Source organism: Alnus glutinosa, chromosome 6 (genome assembly GCF_958979055.1).
Source record: "Alnus glutinosa chromosome 6, dhAlnGlut1.1, whole genome shotgun sequence".
Classification (NCBI taxonomy): domain Eukaryota; kingdom Viridiplantae; phylum Streptophyta; class Magnoliopsida; order Fagales; family Betulaceae; genus Alnus; species Alnus glutinosa.
The window spans coordinates 26,134,241-26,152,021 of record NC_084891.1 but is presented as its reverse complement, the minus strand read 5'-3'; the positions used below and the strand labels follow the sequence as shown (position 1 = coordinate 26,152,021).

The following is a 17,781-nucleotide window of genomic DNA, read 5'->3' as shown; positions in this document are numbered from 1 at the left end:
CCGAAAGTCTCTCACCTAATAAAGTCGTTGAACCAAAGTAATCAATGGCTGAGCCTCTTCGATTGGAAATATCATAGAGCATCCAATTGACGGAGAGTCCTAAACCCAAGGCTGCTTTTTCGATTTTGGTATAACATCGATCCTAGTTTTCATTATATTTGTCTTTATTGGTCACTAATTCTTTTGCAAATTTTGCGGATTTTGTTCCCTTAAAGTTCATTTCTGGGTTTTGACAGAATTTTTGATCGGGAAACGACGTCGTGTGCTTTCCTTCTTTGCATCGCCATGGCAATTGCGTCAGAAGAATCCTCGAGAATATGCAGTCACTGGTAGGTTATTTTTGGCTCTCACTGACATATTTATGTCCCGTGTACAAATTATGAAAGATATACGGATTGTATCAATTTTATCTTATTTTTCCTCAAATCTGTGTTAGTTCTAATTGGATTTCTTCACGATTGATGTTGTGAGTTTGGTTTAGAAGTTGCTCAGACTCTAAGAGTCGATTATTCTAAGTATTTCATAGACCATAAACGTCCAATTGGTTTCTTAGTCTATGATTTCCTTTGGAGGGTTTTATCTGTGTGTCACCAATTTAATGTGGAGTGTTACGTTCCTTAATTTTGTTCTCACATCAACGATTTATGTTCCTTTCGGTCTGCACCTTGCTCTTTTGTATCTAGGTCTCTCGTTTGGTAATGCAAGAGTGTGGTTTTGTATCTAGGTCGATACCTAGCTTTTGTTTAAAATGAAGATTATAAGTGAAAATTTTGGAAATCGAGTGTCTTAACTGTTATAATATCCAGGTTTAATCTTTTTACTTGTAAGTTCTTAATGAATTTTATCACTGCATGCTTACTCATTTTTGAATTTTTTTTCTTGGGGGGGGGGGGGGGGGGGGGGGGGTTAGATGTTTCTTATGCTGACATTTTTTCTTGGGTTAAGCTAGCTTCAAAGCTTCTTTATTTTTTTTTCCTTGATAGCTGGAAGGTTCCAAGAACTTCGGCTGTGCTGAGTGAGACCCTTGTGGGGCACCTCTTTTGTCTGTTAAGTTTCAAATGTTTGAATTCCACAGCATTTGAGTTCATAGACTCAAGGTATTGGGTTCAATTCCATCATAGTTTTTATCCGATGGACAATTGGGCTTTAAGTGGGGGACTTGATGTCACTTCAGATTTTATCACTTTTTTCTACTAAGTGGAATCTATGTGTGTGGTGGGATGATCTATCAAGCTGTACTCACAGATTAAACTACTTTTTTTGGTAGGTAAAGTTTTTCCAGAAATTATATCTGAAATGTAAATTACTTTTAGTTAGACTGAACATCTTAACTGAGTTCATATTTCAATCTCTCATCTTCGCAGGGTATCACTACATCATAATTCATTGAATCGCTATTCTCATTTACCATAAATTTGAACTAGATTCTTAGTTGACGCTCACGAGTGACATGCTTGAGTAATGAATTCTGTCACTTGAATGTGAACTTTCTGTTGCCCACTTTGACTAGATCAGTTTAGATGTTCCCGAGTGTTTTAACCTAAAGTTCTTAATGTCCACACTCTATTGTTTACTTCTCAAAACAAGTGCTAATGTCTGTGTTGCTGCTAGTCTGTTGAGTAATATCATTTTATGTTTCCAGTGACAGAGCTATCCCTTCTTCAAATATTGATTTGCATTATGCTCATTGCTCCCGCAATCTAGAAAGATGTAAAATTTGTGGTGATATGGTTCCAAAAAAATATTCAGACGAACACTTCTTAAGCACCCATGCTCCGGTATGTGACTTTATTCGAGAAGCTTCTTTAACCTTTCCATGAATGTGCTGGCAGGTACTTATGAAAAAAAAAAAATGAATCTGCTGGCAGGTGTTCTTTTGTGTTCCGTATTTATGAAGGAGTTATCTTACTTCTCTTCTAAACATGGTGTGAAGGCTTTTTTCAATCCATTGAGCATGATATTTCTCTTAAAAGAAAAAAACAAAACTGAATTATGTCTAGCTATGATTTTGAAATATTGTTGGTGATGCGATCCTGTGGGTGTACTTCTTTTGTATTGGTCGGTATCTTGCTTGATAGATCATATTTTTGTTGAAGGCATATGAAACAATGAACGGTTACACCGATGCCTTGGACATATGGTAGAATAGAGCCAAGCAGAGAGAGTGTGGGAAAATAATGGTTATTCTTGTGCTCTCAATAAGAGTGATTCCCAGGTGGCACTATGTAGCTGAATTGTTACAAGCGAGAACCTATATAAGAAAAAATGTGTTTGGTAGGAGCAGTTCTGGTGAGGATTCATATAATATAATACAACTAGTTGGGATTTAGGCTTGTTGACTTGATTTAAGTTTTTCTTTTCTAGAATGGTGGCTGTTGATATTAAGAGCAGAGCAACCAAGACAACTAGGACATGGTTCTGTTTGGTTATATCTTATTGAGCTGCTATAGGCTGATTAATACATATCATCAAAAAGGCAACAATGATATGCCATTTTATTTCCTCTTTTATCTGATAGCAGGTTTGGTACTTTGATTGATGGACAGTTAAAACTAAATTTTCTAGTTAGAATGATTATGTTCACTTTATTTACTAGGTCTGTTTCCTTCTGAAAGGTATATTTGGTCTATTTGCTGGTTGTTTGATGCTTAAGTTCACTCTTTCGAACTTGCATCTGTTATCAGAACAAAGATTAAAGAAACATATCACGTGTGTGCAGTTTATTGTAATAGAGGTTCTTCAGATTTTAAAAGACCCAAACAAGTCTTTAATGATTATTGATTGGCAAGAAAAGACCGGTGAAGCCAACCTGATTTGTTTGGTTAAGTTTTTCTTGAATGAGTACGGATGTGTAATGTATTTGTATATGATTGCCATGTTATTGACATATATGTGCCAGAGCAGGTATCCTGTTCACTGTGCAGTGAGACAATGGAACGTGAAGTTTTACCAATCCACAAAGGTGAAAACTGCCCACAGAGGATTGTCACCTGTGAGTTCTGTGAGTTTCCATTGCCTGCAATTGATCTAGCAGAGCATCAGGTACTAACTGCCCATTATTTTTACATTGAATGTAACATCCAGTGGTATGCTTTATCACCAATTCGAATATAACATCTCTGTGCTTGGTACTTCTAGGAAGTATGTGGAAATCGGACAGAGCTTTGTCTTCTATGTAACAGATACATTAGGCTGCGAGAAAGATATAACCATGAAAGTAGGTGCACTGGCATCTTAGATAATGCTGTGGCCAGGTAAATATACTCTCATTTATTTTGATAATTTTTGAATAAATGCATTGTAGTCAATTTTTCTGAAATTTCAGTATGTTCATCTTTTATGAATTTTCCTATTGAGGATTTTTTTTCTTTTTCTTTTTTTTTCTGAGTTCCTATTGAGAATTTCTATTTCCAAGGATGTTACATTATCCAGGAAACCTTAATATCACATTATGGAAGATGTTTGATATAAAATATACTGACATTTATGCTTTTCAATCTCATTAAAGGATATGAATGCTTGAACCTTAAGGCATTGTATGGGATTTAAAATTAAAAGTACACTGAACCTTTAAGTGCTTTTCAATTTCAATAGCAGGATGCATAAACCTTAGTTTCTCTGGACTTAGATTAATAAAGATAATTGAATTTAAATCCTGGTATGTGTTCTCCTTGGATTGAAAGAAATTTGTATTGCCTTTTTGTTTTTATGTTGCTGCCAAGAGTCCTTAGTCTTGTTGAGGTTCAAAGAAAACACATTTGGTTCTTGATCAAAATTTGCTTTACTTCTGTTTTCTCTAGGATTATATAGAATTGTGTTTAGAGAAGGTGGGCAAAGATTCTTAGCCTAATGGTCTATATTTCTCTGCTTGTGTGATTTATATCTGCATTATTATGTTGTATGGTGTGTTTTGTTGTGTGGAAAGAGTTATTTAAGTGTTTGATAATTAAGTCTGCCCTTACAAGCATTTTTCTAGACCTTGGGAGGACAATTAAAAAAAAAAAAAAACTCATATTCAAAAGATAACCTATTTAATAAGAGAGAATAAGAGTGGACATTTTGGGCATGCCTTTTATTTTGTTTTGTTTTCTGTTAAAAAGAGAAAGAAAAAGGACCTTGGATGTTTGACTGTTCTTAGATCTTCATGTTATGAATTTGATCATCTTTTCTTTTCAACCACTATTCCAACCTAAGAGGTTGGCTGCATGAATCTTTCTCGTCAGTCAGCTCTGCCAAGAGCCATATCATTTACTAGAGGTCTTACGTGCTGCTGCCCAATTAATTTGACATTTTCAAGTTACAATTTTTTTTGTCCTGAAATAGACAAATAAAGGGAGAAAAAGGGAAATCAACGTTAATTTATATGTCCAGCTCTTAGGATTTGTATTCTTGCATTGGAGAAGTAATAGCTGGATTTCGTAGCCTCTAGATCACAGTTAGCTATCAATGCAAGTCTATGAGAGTAATGTGCAAGTCTATAATGGTTGTGCTACATGATATGGACATTGAATATTGAACCATGTCTGTGTAATTTTACTTGACATGTAATGGTCACACGTCTGAATGACTTATTGTCATATATTTTGTTTTCTTTTAGTTTTAAATGTCATTTTGAATGATCCACCTTTTAGGAAAGTTTTCATGGACACCATGACTGTAGATCAGTGCTGGGTATTCTCATGTGATAACCATGAGCTTTCCTTCATTCTGTAAGATAAGCATGGTAGCTTTAGCACATACCAAATCAATTGGTGAGGGCATGCATGGGTTGACAATTGTAGTTCCACTTGCAATTGAATTAGCTGCCTGCACGATTTAACATGTTTTGTTGGTATTGGTATAGAATAAAGATCAGAATTTCACCAGTGTGTTCATCATTATTTCTTTAGCATTTTTGGCTGGAAGTGTATTGGTGGTGGATCCCCAAAAATCTCAGGCTTATGGCTTGATAGATGTAAATATATTTGCAAATTGAGTGAGCACTCATGGAAAGCCTATTAGGCAGCTTCTTTATACCTTTTTGTTATTAATTTGTATGTTGAGCATGTTCTACTTTTCTTTTTCATTTAGTATTATGATCCAAAATCTTTGAATGTGGCTTCAACATTTATTCTAACCCCTGTTTGACTCTTGGTTTGCTTTAGGGGAGTGGTTCTCAAAGCTATGCACATAAATCTGTTTGATCACAAATATTTGGAACAGTGCCCTTTTACATGTACCTTTCTTGGTTATTCTCTGGTTTATTGGAAAAGCTATTTTAATTGCACCTGGTTCACAACTTCAGGACTTTTTGCATTATGTTTTCAGCCTTGCTCTTTAGAATATAGTGGAAATGTTTTAGTAATTCTTGTGGAATTCATCTGAAGGGATGTGAGAGAACCTGAAAGAGAGCAAGGTGCTCAAAGAAGGCCGCCGCCGCAGGACTTTTCACGGAAACGACTTCTATTCACGATAGCAATAACAGGCATTGCCGTTCTTTTAGGATCTCTTTTCTTCCAGAGAAAGACAGAGAGCAATCAAGTGCATTAGCAGCAGACAGAGAGGATACGCATTTGAGTTGTGTATATCTCCGTGAGAGCTACCTGTTCCATGTGTGTGTACCTGAAACCATCCGGGAGAATACTGTTATAACTGTATTAAGCTCATAGCTAGGGATTGTGATTATATACCGACAGGTTATGCAATACTGGTCTTCTTATTTTTTTTAGTTTCTGTTTCACAATTTGGCTGAGATAAATATAGGTTACGTGCGTGAAACTGAAATCAGTTTATCATAACTCTACTGTTAATTCTGCAATCCTATTTGGGGATTACATTTTCAGTTGCAGTGTTGCTCAGCACCAGAGGATTGTGGTCGTCCAGCGGCTTTACGGCCTTGTAACAGCAATATCTTAAGAATAATATGTGTCGGTTTAGCATCAAATTTTTTTTTTTGGTTAAAGGTTTAAGTTGGTGGGGCCCGTTTTGTTGGTCCACTAAGATGAGCTTGGGGCGCCTCTTGTTGTATTGGGCCCTCTTTTGATCTAGCGTTGCATGTGGGACGGGGTTCCTTGGCCCAAAAGAAGTAGCCCTCAACATTTGTTAACTTTTTCAAAACACTTTTCTCTTTACAAAAACCAGCTTTTCTCAAAACACTTACCAAACGATTCACTTTTCAAAATACAAATATAAAATATATATATATATATTTTTTTTAATAAAATTTAAACACTTTCAAAAAACAAAACACAGTAGGTTTTAAGAAATTTTCACTTTCTTGTAGGGGATGCTTTGAGAAAACAAGTGTTTATTTTTGTAGGGGTAGAAACGAATTGTTACTTTCACAAAAAAGAAAAAGAAAAAAAGAAAGTGATCCTACAGCAATTCCAAATGATGGATAAAGGTGACTTTGCGACATACAATCTCCCAAACATAGTAGAGGTGACTGTGCGGTTACCGTTTCAGGTCAGCTGTGATTGCATGATCACCCCCTTTCTTCCGTTGAGGGTGGCCACATGACCACTCCTCCTTTGGGGTGGCCATATTCTTCTCCTCTCTCTCTATCTCTCTCTCTAAATAAAAAAAAGCTCCATACTTAGAAAATAAGAAAGTGTTTTTACCAACCCTTATACTTTGTTGCAAATACCCACGCGGTCACTTCTTCTCTTTTCGGGTGGCCATAAGGCCTCCTCTCTCTTTATATATATATATATATATTATATGTATTTTTTTATAAATGAAAAGGCCAGGCTTCATAATAAAAAAAAAAAATATAAGCATGTGTTTTGGCTACTTCTTCTCATCCAGTAAGGGAGGTCACATGACCATTCCTTGTCCTCGGCCTCCTCTATATTTTTTAATTTTGTTTTTTCACAAATAAATAGTTGTTTTTCATTCTTGAAAAAATAAGCACGTATTTTCTTAAAATAAATATGTTCAAATTTATTTTTTTAAAAACACAACATTATTTAAAAAAAAAAATGTGATATATAACATTTCTAATATTTGAATGATGATTTTACCCAGATTATTGCATCAGAATGTGAAATGATTCTTTCACAACTCTTTTACACAACTCCCTTACAACCCAAATACATTGGGTGAAACCCACATGTGACCGAGATGAGTTATTGGTGCACAACAGTCATGTAATTGTTGTGCACCTCTCTAGAGATATGGGATAGGTCCCATGTGGGATTCATGTGGTGGAACCCACCACATGAGACTCACCCCATGTCTATGCATAGGTTCCACTCAATGTATCTGAATTGTGTGGGAGTTGTGTAAAAATAATTGTCCATGATTCATTCCTCTGTGTCAATAGCTAACTCTTTTAGGCTCCTCGTTTCCCACTCACAATGATCTGCCCCATTCATTGGGATTACCGAGAGTCAAGCCTAATACTTGTCAATATAATTTACCCAATTTTGTTTTCTTGAGTAGATATGAAAAAAAGAGTATAACTTGGGTTTATATGAATAAGTTTTTCTTTAAATCAGGCTGGAGTAATTTATTTCAATTAAATCTATTAAAATTTAACACATGTAAAAAAATGCGTATAATTCTCACTTACATTTTAAATTTTCACACACATTTTTAATAGAATAAGTAATGCATGTGAAGATTACATGCATTTTAAATGCACGTAAGTATAATAGATTAAATTAGAGAAAATTCTTCTAATCTAATTTAAGAAAAAATTTATTGGATTTTTATTGATTTAGGTTACATAAGTTGAGAAAAAAATAAAAATGAAAATACTTGCAGATAAATTATTTGAAGTAACCAATTTTATTAAATAAATTATGAAAAACTAAACGAATATCCCTTCATATTTCTTTGACGTTACATAGCTTGACACAGATATTGATGAGTTAATAATGGATCATATTTTTCATTCTATTGATGAGTGATCTCAGATTTGTATAGTCTAAATTACTGTACCAGGTTTATCTCCACCGCACAAATTTTCCACTAAAATATCATTACCCTTTCTTTTCGAACATGAAATGATCGCCCCAGTCCCTGTGCAAGGAAATCCAAGGAATACTTTGATCAAATACAGTTAGTGCAGTTAATGCAGGGCCTCTTTTCTTTCATTCTACTGAGAGTAGGTAAAGTCAAAACCGAGAAATTCTCCTCCTCAGCGCGCGGCAACGATCGGTAGCTTTTGAAGCGGTGGAAATATCAACGACACAATTGCCACTGCCAGACCCACCTGCGGCGGCCTCCCCCACCAATCTCTCTACCGTAGATATATGCGTGCGAAAGGGGTTTCCAATCGGTGAAAGGAAGAGTCAGAGGGACGTCGATGTAATTTCGCAAACGTGACCACTCTAATCTACAAAAAAAACAATTTTCGAGGTTAGTTAAGTGTAATCATCTATCTCTCTCTTTCTTTCTTTTTTTTTTTTTTTTTAAATCTTTTCCCTTTCAACAATTTTTTTTTTTTTATTTTTATTCCAACGATAAAAAAAATGCTTATATTTAATTATAATTTTTTTTTTTTTTAGTTCTTGTTGTGTTGACCTTATCACAAATAAATTATTGTAGTTTCAAAATGAAATTATAAATTCCTTCGTACAGATTTCGAATATTATTTTGACAATTTTTTTTTTAAAAAAAATATATAAAATTACTCTTAAATAAAAAGAATATAAAAAAAATTGATTTGGGTGGAGTGGTTATACACTCTAAAAGTTTTTGGAAGATTCTGAATCACTTCGGAAGCCGATTTTGAAGGTGGCTTGACTATCTAAAAGATATTTTAGAGTGGCCAAAGTGGGATCACCCCCATAACCCTGAAGTGATTTGGCCACCCCAATCAGCTTTGGGGTGGCTAAAGCAACCTCAAGGTATGAACCACTCCCAATCCTTTTGGGGTGGCTGGGCGCCACCCCATCTTAAACAATTTTTATTTATTTATTCATAATTTTTTATTGGAAAATTTATAATTTTATAAAGACTTTGTCGAAAAAAGGGCCAGAATTTGTAAGGAGCTGATCATTTTGTTATAAGTTAATTTTGAATTCCCTTTAAAAAAAAAAAAGTTCATTTTGAAATCACAAGAATTTATTTGTTACAAGATCAAACAACATGGACCAATTTAACAAAATTTTTTTTTCATGTATTAATTACTTGACAAATGTTATGTTTGTTAATGTGGAGTTTTTTTTTTTTTTTTTTTTTTTTTTTTTTTTTTTTGTATTTTTAAGAGTGTTTTGTGTTTGAATTATTTATTAATGTTTTTTGTTTTGAGAAAAAAAAAAAGAAAAAAGCGGAAGACAACAAAAATTTAACAAACGGAGAGTTATGTCATCTTTCTCTTTCATTCTTTTCGTCCCTTAGCCTCTCTCTCTCTCTCACTCTCCATTTTTTTTTTTTTTTCAGAGCATATTGGTTGCCTTTAATAATTCACGAAAGATACCGGTAGTGTTTGGTAAAGGTTGTTGAGTTTATTTATTTATTTTTTTGAGTAATAGCTGCTACTAAAAATAGTACTACACCCTTGATCGTGAAATATGGATTGCTTGTTGAATCCTGTAAATTGCGTGAAAGTATTAAGATACTAAAAAAAAAATTAATTAATTGATATGATATAAAGTATAAATAATTTGTATGGAAAAGTGAGAAAAAAAATTGTATTATTATGATTTTTTTTATTTGAATAATAATAAAAATTTATTGTTGTTATATGAAAATATTTTGAAGTTAATTATTTTTTTAAAAAAAAATAAAAATAAAGGAGAAAAATGGGTTGTTGGTTGCGAACACCCACGATTACATATGCTTGCATGAGTCAGTGACATGTGCTATATGGAATAAATACCATGCATATTAAAATAAAAAGAATTGCTGTCAGAGATCAATCAAAATTAATTCAATCGCTGCCTTAGGTTTAATGATTATTGTGATATAATAATAGTCCCTTTTCAATCACACGTGATAAGGACAATTAACTACCAAATTATTCTTCGCGGTTAAGTAAATTTGATCTGTAATTCTGGTTGTAGAGAACACTGATATGCTCAATTCAGGCTCATTGTCAAAATTATTGGAGGAGGCCTATCATTCATTTATTTCTCACGTTTTTCTTTTCACGATTTCGTTATCTGTGGTTTGGCTTCTCCAGCAAGCAACTCTCTTTATTTAGTTTTTGTGATAAAACTGCTTTTCGTATACATTGAGATTTCCATTGTGCTTAACAAGTTCCAGAAGGCAACGAGGAGCTTCACCATGTCGGCTCCAGGGGTGCGATTGCATGTTCAAGATCGTTATGTAAGTCAGGTTTCATATTTTTGTTATTTTCTTGTGGCATTTACAATGTTTGATATCATATATATGCTCGGATAGATATTGAGGTTGGGATTTTTGGGCCAAACAACATCTTATAGGAATTAATGAATTTTGGGTTGAGATTATATTTTTCTTGTTCCAGTTTTAACTTCCATGCTACGTGCAGGTGGTGATGGATAATGGCATTGTTCAAGTCACATTATCAAACCCAGATGGAATTGTTACTGGAATTCGATATAATGGCGTCGACAATTTGCTTGAAGTTCTTAATAAGGAATCTAACAGAGGGTACATAGTGTTACAATTGCTTTTAGTTTTTTCTTTCCCTTTTGTCTACAAATGGTTTCCTTCGTTGGAGTACAACATGGCAAAGATCTGCTTTTTTTTTTTTTTTATTGGCTTGACCTGACTTGATGGGTGTCTATGAAACTAGCATTATTTATTTATGTGAGTGTCACAAATAGTAAGAAAGCCAATATATATATATATATATATATATATTTTTTTTTTTTTTTATGAATACTAACACAAATATTGTTATCTGATTTTTTTAATTCTTTAAGTGGACAAAAAGGCATTTTCTTTGACTTTGTTTTTGAGTTATGACAATATTTCTTTTGTCAATTGAATATGTAGGTATTGGGACCTTGTCTGGAGTGCACCAGGAAGCAAGGGAATATTTGATGTGTATGCCGCTCCTCACTTTCTCTCCCTCAGTAACCACCATGTAACTGCTAAAATATTTTCATCCAAACATGTTTCTCACAAAAGAAACATCTTTATTGTATCCAGTGATCAAACTGTGTCCACTCTGATTTAGGTGTATGATTATTATGAGAGTCAAAAGTATAGGACCATGGAGTCAACGGCGGAGCCAATGGGGGGTCAAGAGGGGGCAAACGACCCTCCTAACCCGCCTAAAAATTTAGGGGAAAACAGTTCCAGCAATACTCCTGAGTTCAAACTTGAAAACCAGACAGGCTTCGCTTCACGCTTCATGTCAGCTTCTGCAGCTGCTGCAGTGGCAGATGTACAATAAACCCTTACTTTCATCAACAAATTTCCACAAATCCATATACCCAGATACAACTACCACCAGAATCTCATTTTTCTCAAAAGTTGGGGCCCAAAGTTTGCATCCCTTGGCTGCTAAAGTGTAGAAACATATTTCAGATTAGACAAGTCCATGCCCAAGTGGCTGTGAATGAGATGCTCTGAAAACTTATTATTGCTAACAAGTTCCTTTACATGTATGCACAACATAAGGCTCTAGGTGATGCTTACACCTTATTTGGTGGGATGAGAAAGAGAGACCCAGTTAGTTATAGTTAGAGTGTAATTTGGTGATTATATGAATTTTTTTTGGAACATTTAGGGAGATTATTTGATGTGGGGTGCAGCCGGAAAATTATAAAATGCCTTTTGTGATAAGGGCATGGGGATATAGCGGACCTCCAAATGGGTAGAATGTGATATTGCTTTGAAATATGATTTAGAGTTGGATCATTTTGTTTGTACTGCGCTTGTGGACATGTATGCAAAATGTAGGGCAATTCATGATGCTCGGCGATTGTTTGTTAAAATGCAAAAGAGGGACCTTGTGTCGTGGACAGTGATGATTGGTGTGCATACTGACTGTGGCAATGCTAGTAAGTCGCTGGTTTTGTTTGATTGGATGAGAGGGATATCTTTGATAGAATGCAAAAATATTTAGGAGTTGGTCATATTTTTTAATATTTTTAATCAATTTTTGTTCAATCTATCTCTTGCCCCCTGTGGCCCAAAATCCTAGTTCTGCCACTACACATGGAGTGAATCTCAACTCCCTCTCCCAATTTTATACTAACAGGTAGTTTCGATGTTATTCTTAGGCCAATATGTGAATCATGAACTTGTTATCATGCAGGATTTCAGGAACAAGTTTTAGAGTTATAGTGGAAAACGAGGATCAGGTCGAGCTTTCATTTACAAGAATGTGGGATCCCACACTGGAGGGCAAGTTTGTTCCCCTGAATATAGACAAAAGGTCATTGCCCAAATTATGAATGATGTTTATTTCTATGAGATTGTTCTATACAAGAATGCTTATGTCTATTCTCTTCCAGGTTTATAATGCTTCGTGGTTCCTCGGGGTTTTATTCTTATGCCATTTATGAGCACTTGAAGGATTGGCCTGATTTTGAAATTGGTGAAACCAGGATCACTTTCAAGCTCAGAAAAGACAAGTATTCATGTTATATTATGTCTTCTTTTGTATGTCATATAAAATTGTCTAGCGTATATATTCATTGAATTATTTTCAAAGACATAATATCAACTTGCAATATGAAAACCCTGGGCATTGGCCTCTACGAAAATTGTTTAAGCATGTTTATTAGAATGATAATTCTATACAACAGAAGTGGGGTCTTCTTGAACCCTAATTTTTTATTCTGTTGATTGACTGAACTATATTGTGAGCTTCATTGAAAATCCAGGTGACGAGTACTCAAAATTCCGTTTCAGATGTATTCGTCCTCCTTGGCTCTAGTTTGGTTATAATTTTATAGTTCTAAGAAAAATGAAGAAAATCTATTGCAAAAATTCGGATTACTACATACTAGTGAGGATGTATCTAGAAATTCTACAAAATATGAAAAGTTCAAATTGCATGTCAGCTGATGACACAATTAGTTAATGTTGTGTTGCCAGTCTTCTCTCAACAGAAATGTACCAAAAGCATGTAGAGGTGGCCATAGCAGGCAATAGGCAACTTTTCTCATTTGCAAGATAAATGATTAACTATTTAACAATGGGGTATTTAGGTTTCGCCTCATGGCCATAGCAGATGATAGGCAAAGATACATGCCTCAGCCTGATGACAGGTCATCAGGAAGATGCGAAATCCTGGCCTACCCTGAAGCTGTCCTACTTGTCAATCCCACAATGCCACAACACAAAGGAGAGGTACTTCTTTCATTCTGATCTCTCTATCTTTTTCTTCTTTTTCTTCTTCTTTCTTTCTTTCTTTCTTCTTGTTTTTTTTTTTTTTTTTTTAATTAGTATTCATTATTTGTTATTTTGAGGTAGATTATTTCCTTTATTTACTGGAGGAGGCCTAGCATTCCTTGGGTCCTGAGATTTCTCAAGTGTGATGGGCAAAGTTTGAGTGCCTTGTGGCTCCTAAGCATATAATTAGGTGTATATGAGAGCATACTTTGTGTTTTGATATGATTTCTTGATGTGCAGGTGGATGACAAATACCAGTACTCTTGTGACAACAAAGATATTAGGGTACATGGGTGGATATCTAGTAGCCCACACGTTGGATTCTGGCAAATCACACCTAGCGACGAGTTCCGATCCGGTGGGCCCCTCAAACAAAGCCTAACCTCACATGTTGGCCCCACCACCCTTGCGGTAATGGTTGACAATCGTTATAAACACTTTGCCATATGGGTGGCTTGCTTATTTTAAATATTAGCATAAATTTTTGTATGGGGTTTCATTAGTCTCTAAGTAGACTATAAATTGGCATGGCCAGATGTTTCTTAGCGCTCACTATGCTGGACAAGACCTGGTGCCAAAATTCAGAGCTGGTGAGCCATGGAAGAAGGTTTTTGGCCCAGTATTTATCTATCTTAATTCTGCACCTATCGGAGATGGTCCGTTTTGGCTATGGGAGGATGCTAAAATACAGGTCTGACTTAGAAAACCGGCATCCTCTTCTTGTGGTAAATTAATAGTATAATTGGACTGTGATCTTTTGGTGGAGAAAGACTGATACAAATTAATGTTCAGATGATGAACGAAGTCCAAAGCTGGCCTTATAGTTTTCCAGCTTCTGAGGATTTTCAAAAGGCTGATCAACGCGGTAATGTTAATGGTAGACTACTTGTCTTAGATAGGTAGGCATGCAAGACAGCTTAACCCTATTTTACCAGTTCTTCAGGTTTCTCATTGTACCAGTGCTCATTATATTTATTCTATTGTTTTTCTCCTAGTTGATCTTCTAGTATTCATGTATGTCACATGCTTGTGATTTAATTTTGATATAATAATTTGCTTGCTTCTCAGATATTTGTAGCATTTTTCAGGATTAAACATAAAATATCGAGGTCTTAACAAATCATTTTTTTCATAAGTGAATGTAGTATGTTCATCAATTGACATGTTATAATGCCCCAATACAAGTCAGTTTGGAATATGGAAATAAAAGCTGCTTCACAACTTTTCTTTTGCATTTCTCTGAGCATGGATAAATTTCATAGAAGTTTTTGCAATTATATTGTCTAGGTATACTAGCAGAGATCATATACCAGCAAATGGTGCTTATGTAGGCTTGGCCCCACCAGGAGACAATGGATCATGGCAAAGAGAATGCAAGGTGATTTTGCTAACCTATGTTTTCTAATAACTTTGTGGGCTACCTGACATGCTGACTGATAATTTTTGTCATATTGCTCCAAAAATGTTATCCTTTCTTTTTTCAGAATATAGGTCGTCTTACTGTTTGTTAATATAGGTCAGTTTCGGATGCTTGTGAAAAATGACTATGCTAGTGTCATGTAAATGTCATCTTGACCAGCTATATAATTTACTGTTCTTTTAAAGGATGAGCATAAAAAAGGCTACACATCATATTGGTACTTATGTTGAATATGAACAAAATAACCTTTTAAGAGCATTTATGTTACCACTTTAAAAGATTTAAATGTTTTGTTGTAGTTCATTGATTTTGATTAATTTCCAAGAGAATGGAGAACACCAATGACTATGATAGTGGGGCCGAAGTGCAAACTTTGAAATTCCACATCAAGGGTTTTTATTTTTGACCTGAAAGCGTTAAGATTCAGATAAATATGGAACTTTACACTCTGTCTCGCACCCGTATAAGATATAACAGAGAATATTGGTAAGTTTTCTTATTTTTCTCCAGGCCTTTGGTTTTTTGGGCAACAAAAATGGTGCATAACAGAAAACAGTTGAAAGTCAATAGTGCTCAGGCATCAGTAAATTAATACTCCTAAAAGGATACCATGGTACTGATTTGTAGCTTTCTCTCATGTTTCTTAAATTAAGACCTTAATATGAACAGAAAAACAATAATTAAGATGCATGATCTCTTCAATGCTCAAAATTTAACAATTGTGAAGTTGAATTCTCAGCAACATCTCAAAGAGATCACTACTGCTAGTTAGCATGCTCTCGGGATACATCCTTTACATAATTCATTATAGTGAAATTGTTTTACATAATTAAACTAGATGGAAATGACATAATTCTAGCTATATGCCTCAACGAAGTCGGTGTCATTGAACATCCTTACCAGTATTTTTCTTTTTGTTTGTTATTAGGACTATCAGTTTTGGGTGAGAGCAGATGAAGGAGGCTATTTTTCCATCACCAATATTCGTACTGGTGACTATAACCTCTATGCGTGGATCCCTGGCTTTATAGGAGATTACCGATGCGATACTGCCATTACCATAACCTCAGGTATTACTTAACTTCTTTGAATATGTAGATTTCTACTGTAAAGAATCTATAGTTTCAATAACTTTTTTTTCTTATATAGTTTCAATAACTTGATATGCAGGTTCTTATATTGAAATGGGTGATCTTGTATATGAACCTCCTAGAGATGGACCCACATTGTGGGAAATAGGCATCCCTGATCGTTCTGCTGCAGAGTTCTTTGTTCCCGACCCCGATCCAAAGTACATTAATAAACTTTATGTCAATCATCCCGACAGGTTAGCTCACTTTTTATTACAAATCTTTTCCCCAAAGGAGTCAGTGTGTGCTACCCTAAAATTAGGGGAGAGCGATAAGGAAACCACCCCAAAAACACTCTACATACAATTTCTTTGCATTATCACATTAATGCTGCTGAATAAGCTTACATTTAAAGTGGTTACTTTATCATTTTATGTGTGCAATCTTGATCATATTCTTTGTTTGGCAGGTTCAGGCATTACGGATTGTGGGGTAGGTATGCGGACCTATATCCCGATACAGATTTAGTATACACCATCGGTGTTAGTGATTATAGTAAAGATTGGTTCTTTGCTCAGGTTCCCAGGTGTGATTCTTTTAGCATTGATTTTATTCCACTTCGTAGGTCCCCCATGCCTTAATAATTCTCAGCAGTCAAGCTCTCTTGCATTGCAGGAAGAAAGAAGATGGCACACATGAAGGAACAACTTGGCAAATCAAGTTCAAACTTAATAATGTGGATCGGACAAATACGTTCAAACTGCGAGTGGCAATTGCATCTGCAACTCTGGCTGAATTGCAGGTATAATATGTCCAGATAGACAAATTTACTGAATTCTAATAACCCAGAGAGAGATTCCATTACTTAAAACAAACTGCACTCCGACAAATTATTTTTTTGAAGGTGCGGATTAACGATCCGAAAGCAAAGCGACCTCTATTTACCAGTGGATTAATAGGGAGGGACAATTCAATTGCTAGACATGGAATTCACGGGCTCTACTGGCTATACAACGTTAATATACCAGGTGCTCAGATTGTTGAAGGAGATAATACTATCTATTTGACACAACCAAGAAGCACCAGCCCCTTCCAGGGAATTATGTACGACTATATTCGTTTAGAAGGTCCGCCATCTTCCTCTGTCAAAGATGAACTTTGAGTTCATCTTACTAGAAAATACACTAGTATCTACCACATCTTCAAATGCTGATTTGTATTAAAATAAAAAATTGCTTATTGTATAGTAGCATTTCTTTCCCCTCTTGTCAATTTGTATCTCATCAAATAAATCGACAGATCGAGAATGATATGTATGATGCTGCATTTCCTCTTTAAAAAGAGTAGTCCCTTCATCTTTCCCCCTTAATCTTAGGATTGATATATATATATATATATATATATATATATATATATACATATACTCCCAATTTTGCACACACAAACATGCTTTATTTGAAACAAGCATCATCAACAGGTGTTTATCCTCAACTTATCACTTGAATTCCCCTCTCAGGATTAGCTGAATTCATTGTAAAAACCATAGCCCTCTGTCTTAGTAGCAACTTGGTCTGAAAAAGGAAATAGTTGATTTTCTGTTGTGCTCGTGTTATTGATTTCTCCAGCATGGGTTTTTACAACACAACAAAAAACAGAAGACAAATAAAAATACAGGGACAAAAGAGGTAACTAGAATAGGGGGGAGGGGGGTGGGGGTGGGTTTAAGTCACTATGGAGAACTACAACTATTGGGAGAAGGGGTGAAATGAGAAGGCAACTAACAAAAATAGAGGCGGCCCATCTAACTAGATTTAGAGTGCAAGTCAATTTATACTGCGATTGCCTGTCTAGCATAGGTTATTTGTTGAGTGGAAAATAAGCTGCAAATGTCCACCTCCATGATTCCATCACCATGCATATTCGTCACTTATGGAACAAAAACCGAAGCCATATATATATATATATATATAGTATTATAACTTTTACTATAAAGTCATTTACAAGCTAACGTGACAATTCTTAATTAGT

At 35.0% G+C, this 17,781-nt stretch overlaps 2 protein-coding genes across 3 annotated transcripts; both read left to right on the top strand.

The window, feature by feature from the left end:
* Positions 1 to 5,923, top strand: LOC133871303 (uncharacterized). The gene is made up of 6 exons (XM_062308720.1): positions 1 to 128; positions 237 to 329; positions 1,643 to 1,778; positions 2,905 to 3,042; positions 3,139 to 3,254; positions 5,367 to 5,923. The coding sequence occupies exons 2-6, from the start codon at positions 286 to 288 to the stop codon at positions 5,527 to 5,529; spliced, it is 597 nt and encodes a 198-aa protein (XP_062164704.1). The 5' UTR covers positions 1 to 128; positions 237 to 285; the 3' UTR covers positions 5,530 to 5,923.
* A 1,958-nt stretch (positions 5,924 to 7,881) lies between these two features.
* On the top strand, positions 7,882 to 17,122 carry LOC133870829 (probable rhamnogalacturonate lyase B). 2 transcript variants are annotated; one of them, XM_062308061.1, is made up of 16 exons: positions 7,882 to 8,343; positions 10,189 to 10,257; positions 10,442 to 10,563; positions 10,912 to 10,962; positions 12,182 to 12,301; positions 12,381 to 12,500; positions 13,080 to 13,221; positions 13,504 to 13,674; positions 13,799 to 13,954; positions 14,056 to 14,162; positions 14,551 to 14,641; positions 15,612 to 15,753; positions 15,854 to 16,010; positions 16,223 to 16,339; positions 16,429 to 16,555; positions 16,658 to 17,122. In XM_062308061.1, exons 2-16 carry the CDS (start codon positions 10,216 to 10,218, stop codon positions 16,913 to 16,915), a joined length of 1,923 nt encoding a protein of 640 aa, XP_062164045.1. In that variant the 5' UTR covers positions 7,882 to 8,343; positions 10,189 to 10,215; the 3' UTR covers positions 16,916 to 17,122. The 2 variants fall into 2 exon arrangements, with proteins under 2 accessions (XP_062164045.1, XP_062164046.1); XM_062308062.1 differs by lacking the exons at positions 7,882 to 8,343; positions 10,189 to 10,257; positions 10,442 to 10,563; positions 10,912 to 10,962 and adding an exon at positions 11,225 to 11,924.
* The last annotated feature ends 659 nt before the right edge of the window (positions 17,123 to 17,781 follow it).

What these genes read in the sequence shown, in the direction of transcription:
- LOC133871303 (XM_062308720.1), top strand. Translation starts at nt 286, where the DNA reads ATGGCAATTGCGTCAGAAGAATCCTCGAGAATATGCAGTCACTG. An exon ending in TCGAGAATATGCAGTCACTG is followed by an intron (nt 330 to 1,642) that starts GTAGGTTATTTT and finishes TTATGTTTCCAG; the next exon opens with TGACAGAGCTATCCCTTCTT. An exon ending in TCTTAAGCACCCATGCTCCG is followed by an intron (nt 1,779 to 2,904) that starts GTATGTGACTTT and finishes GTGCCAGAGCAG; the next exon opens with GTATCCTGTTCACTGTGCAG.
- LOC133870829 (XM_062308061.1), top strand. Translation starts at nt 10,216, where the DNA reads ATGTCGGCTCCAGGGGTGCGATTGCATGTTCAAGATCGTTAT. An exon ending in CCCCTGAATATAGACAAAAG is followed by an intron (nt 12,302 to 12,380) that starts GTCATTGCCCAA and finishes ATTCTCTTCCAG; the next exon opens with GTTTATAATGCTTCGTGGTT. An exon ending in TTCAAGCTCAGAAAAGACAA is followed by an intron (nt 12,501 to 13,079) that starts GTATTCATGTTA and finishes TGGGGTATTTAG; the next exon opens with GTTTCGCCTCATGGCCATAG.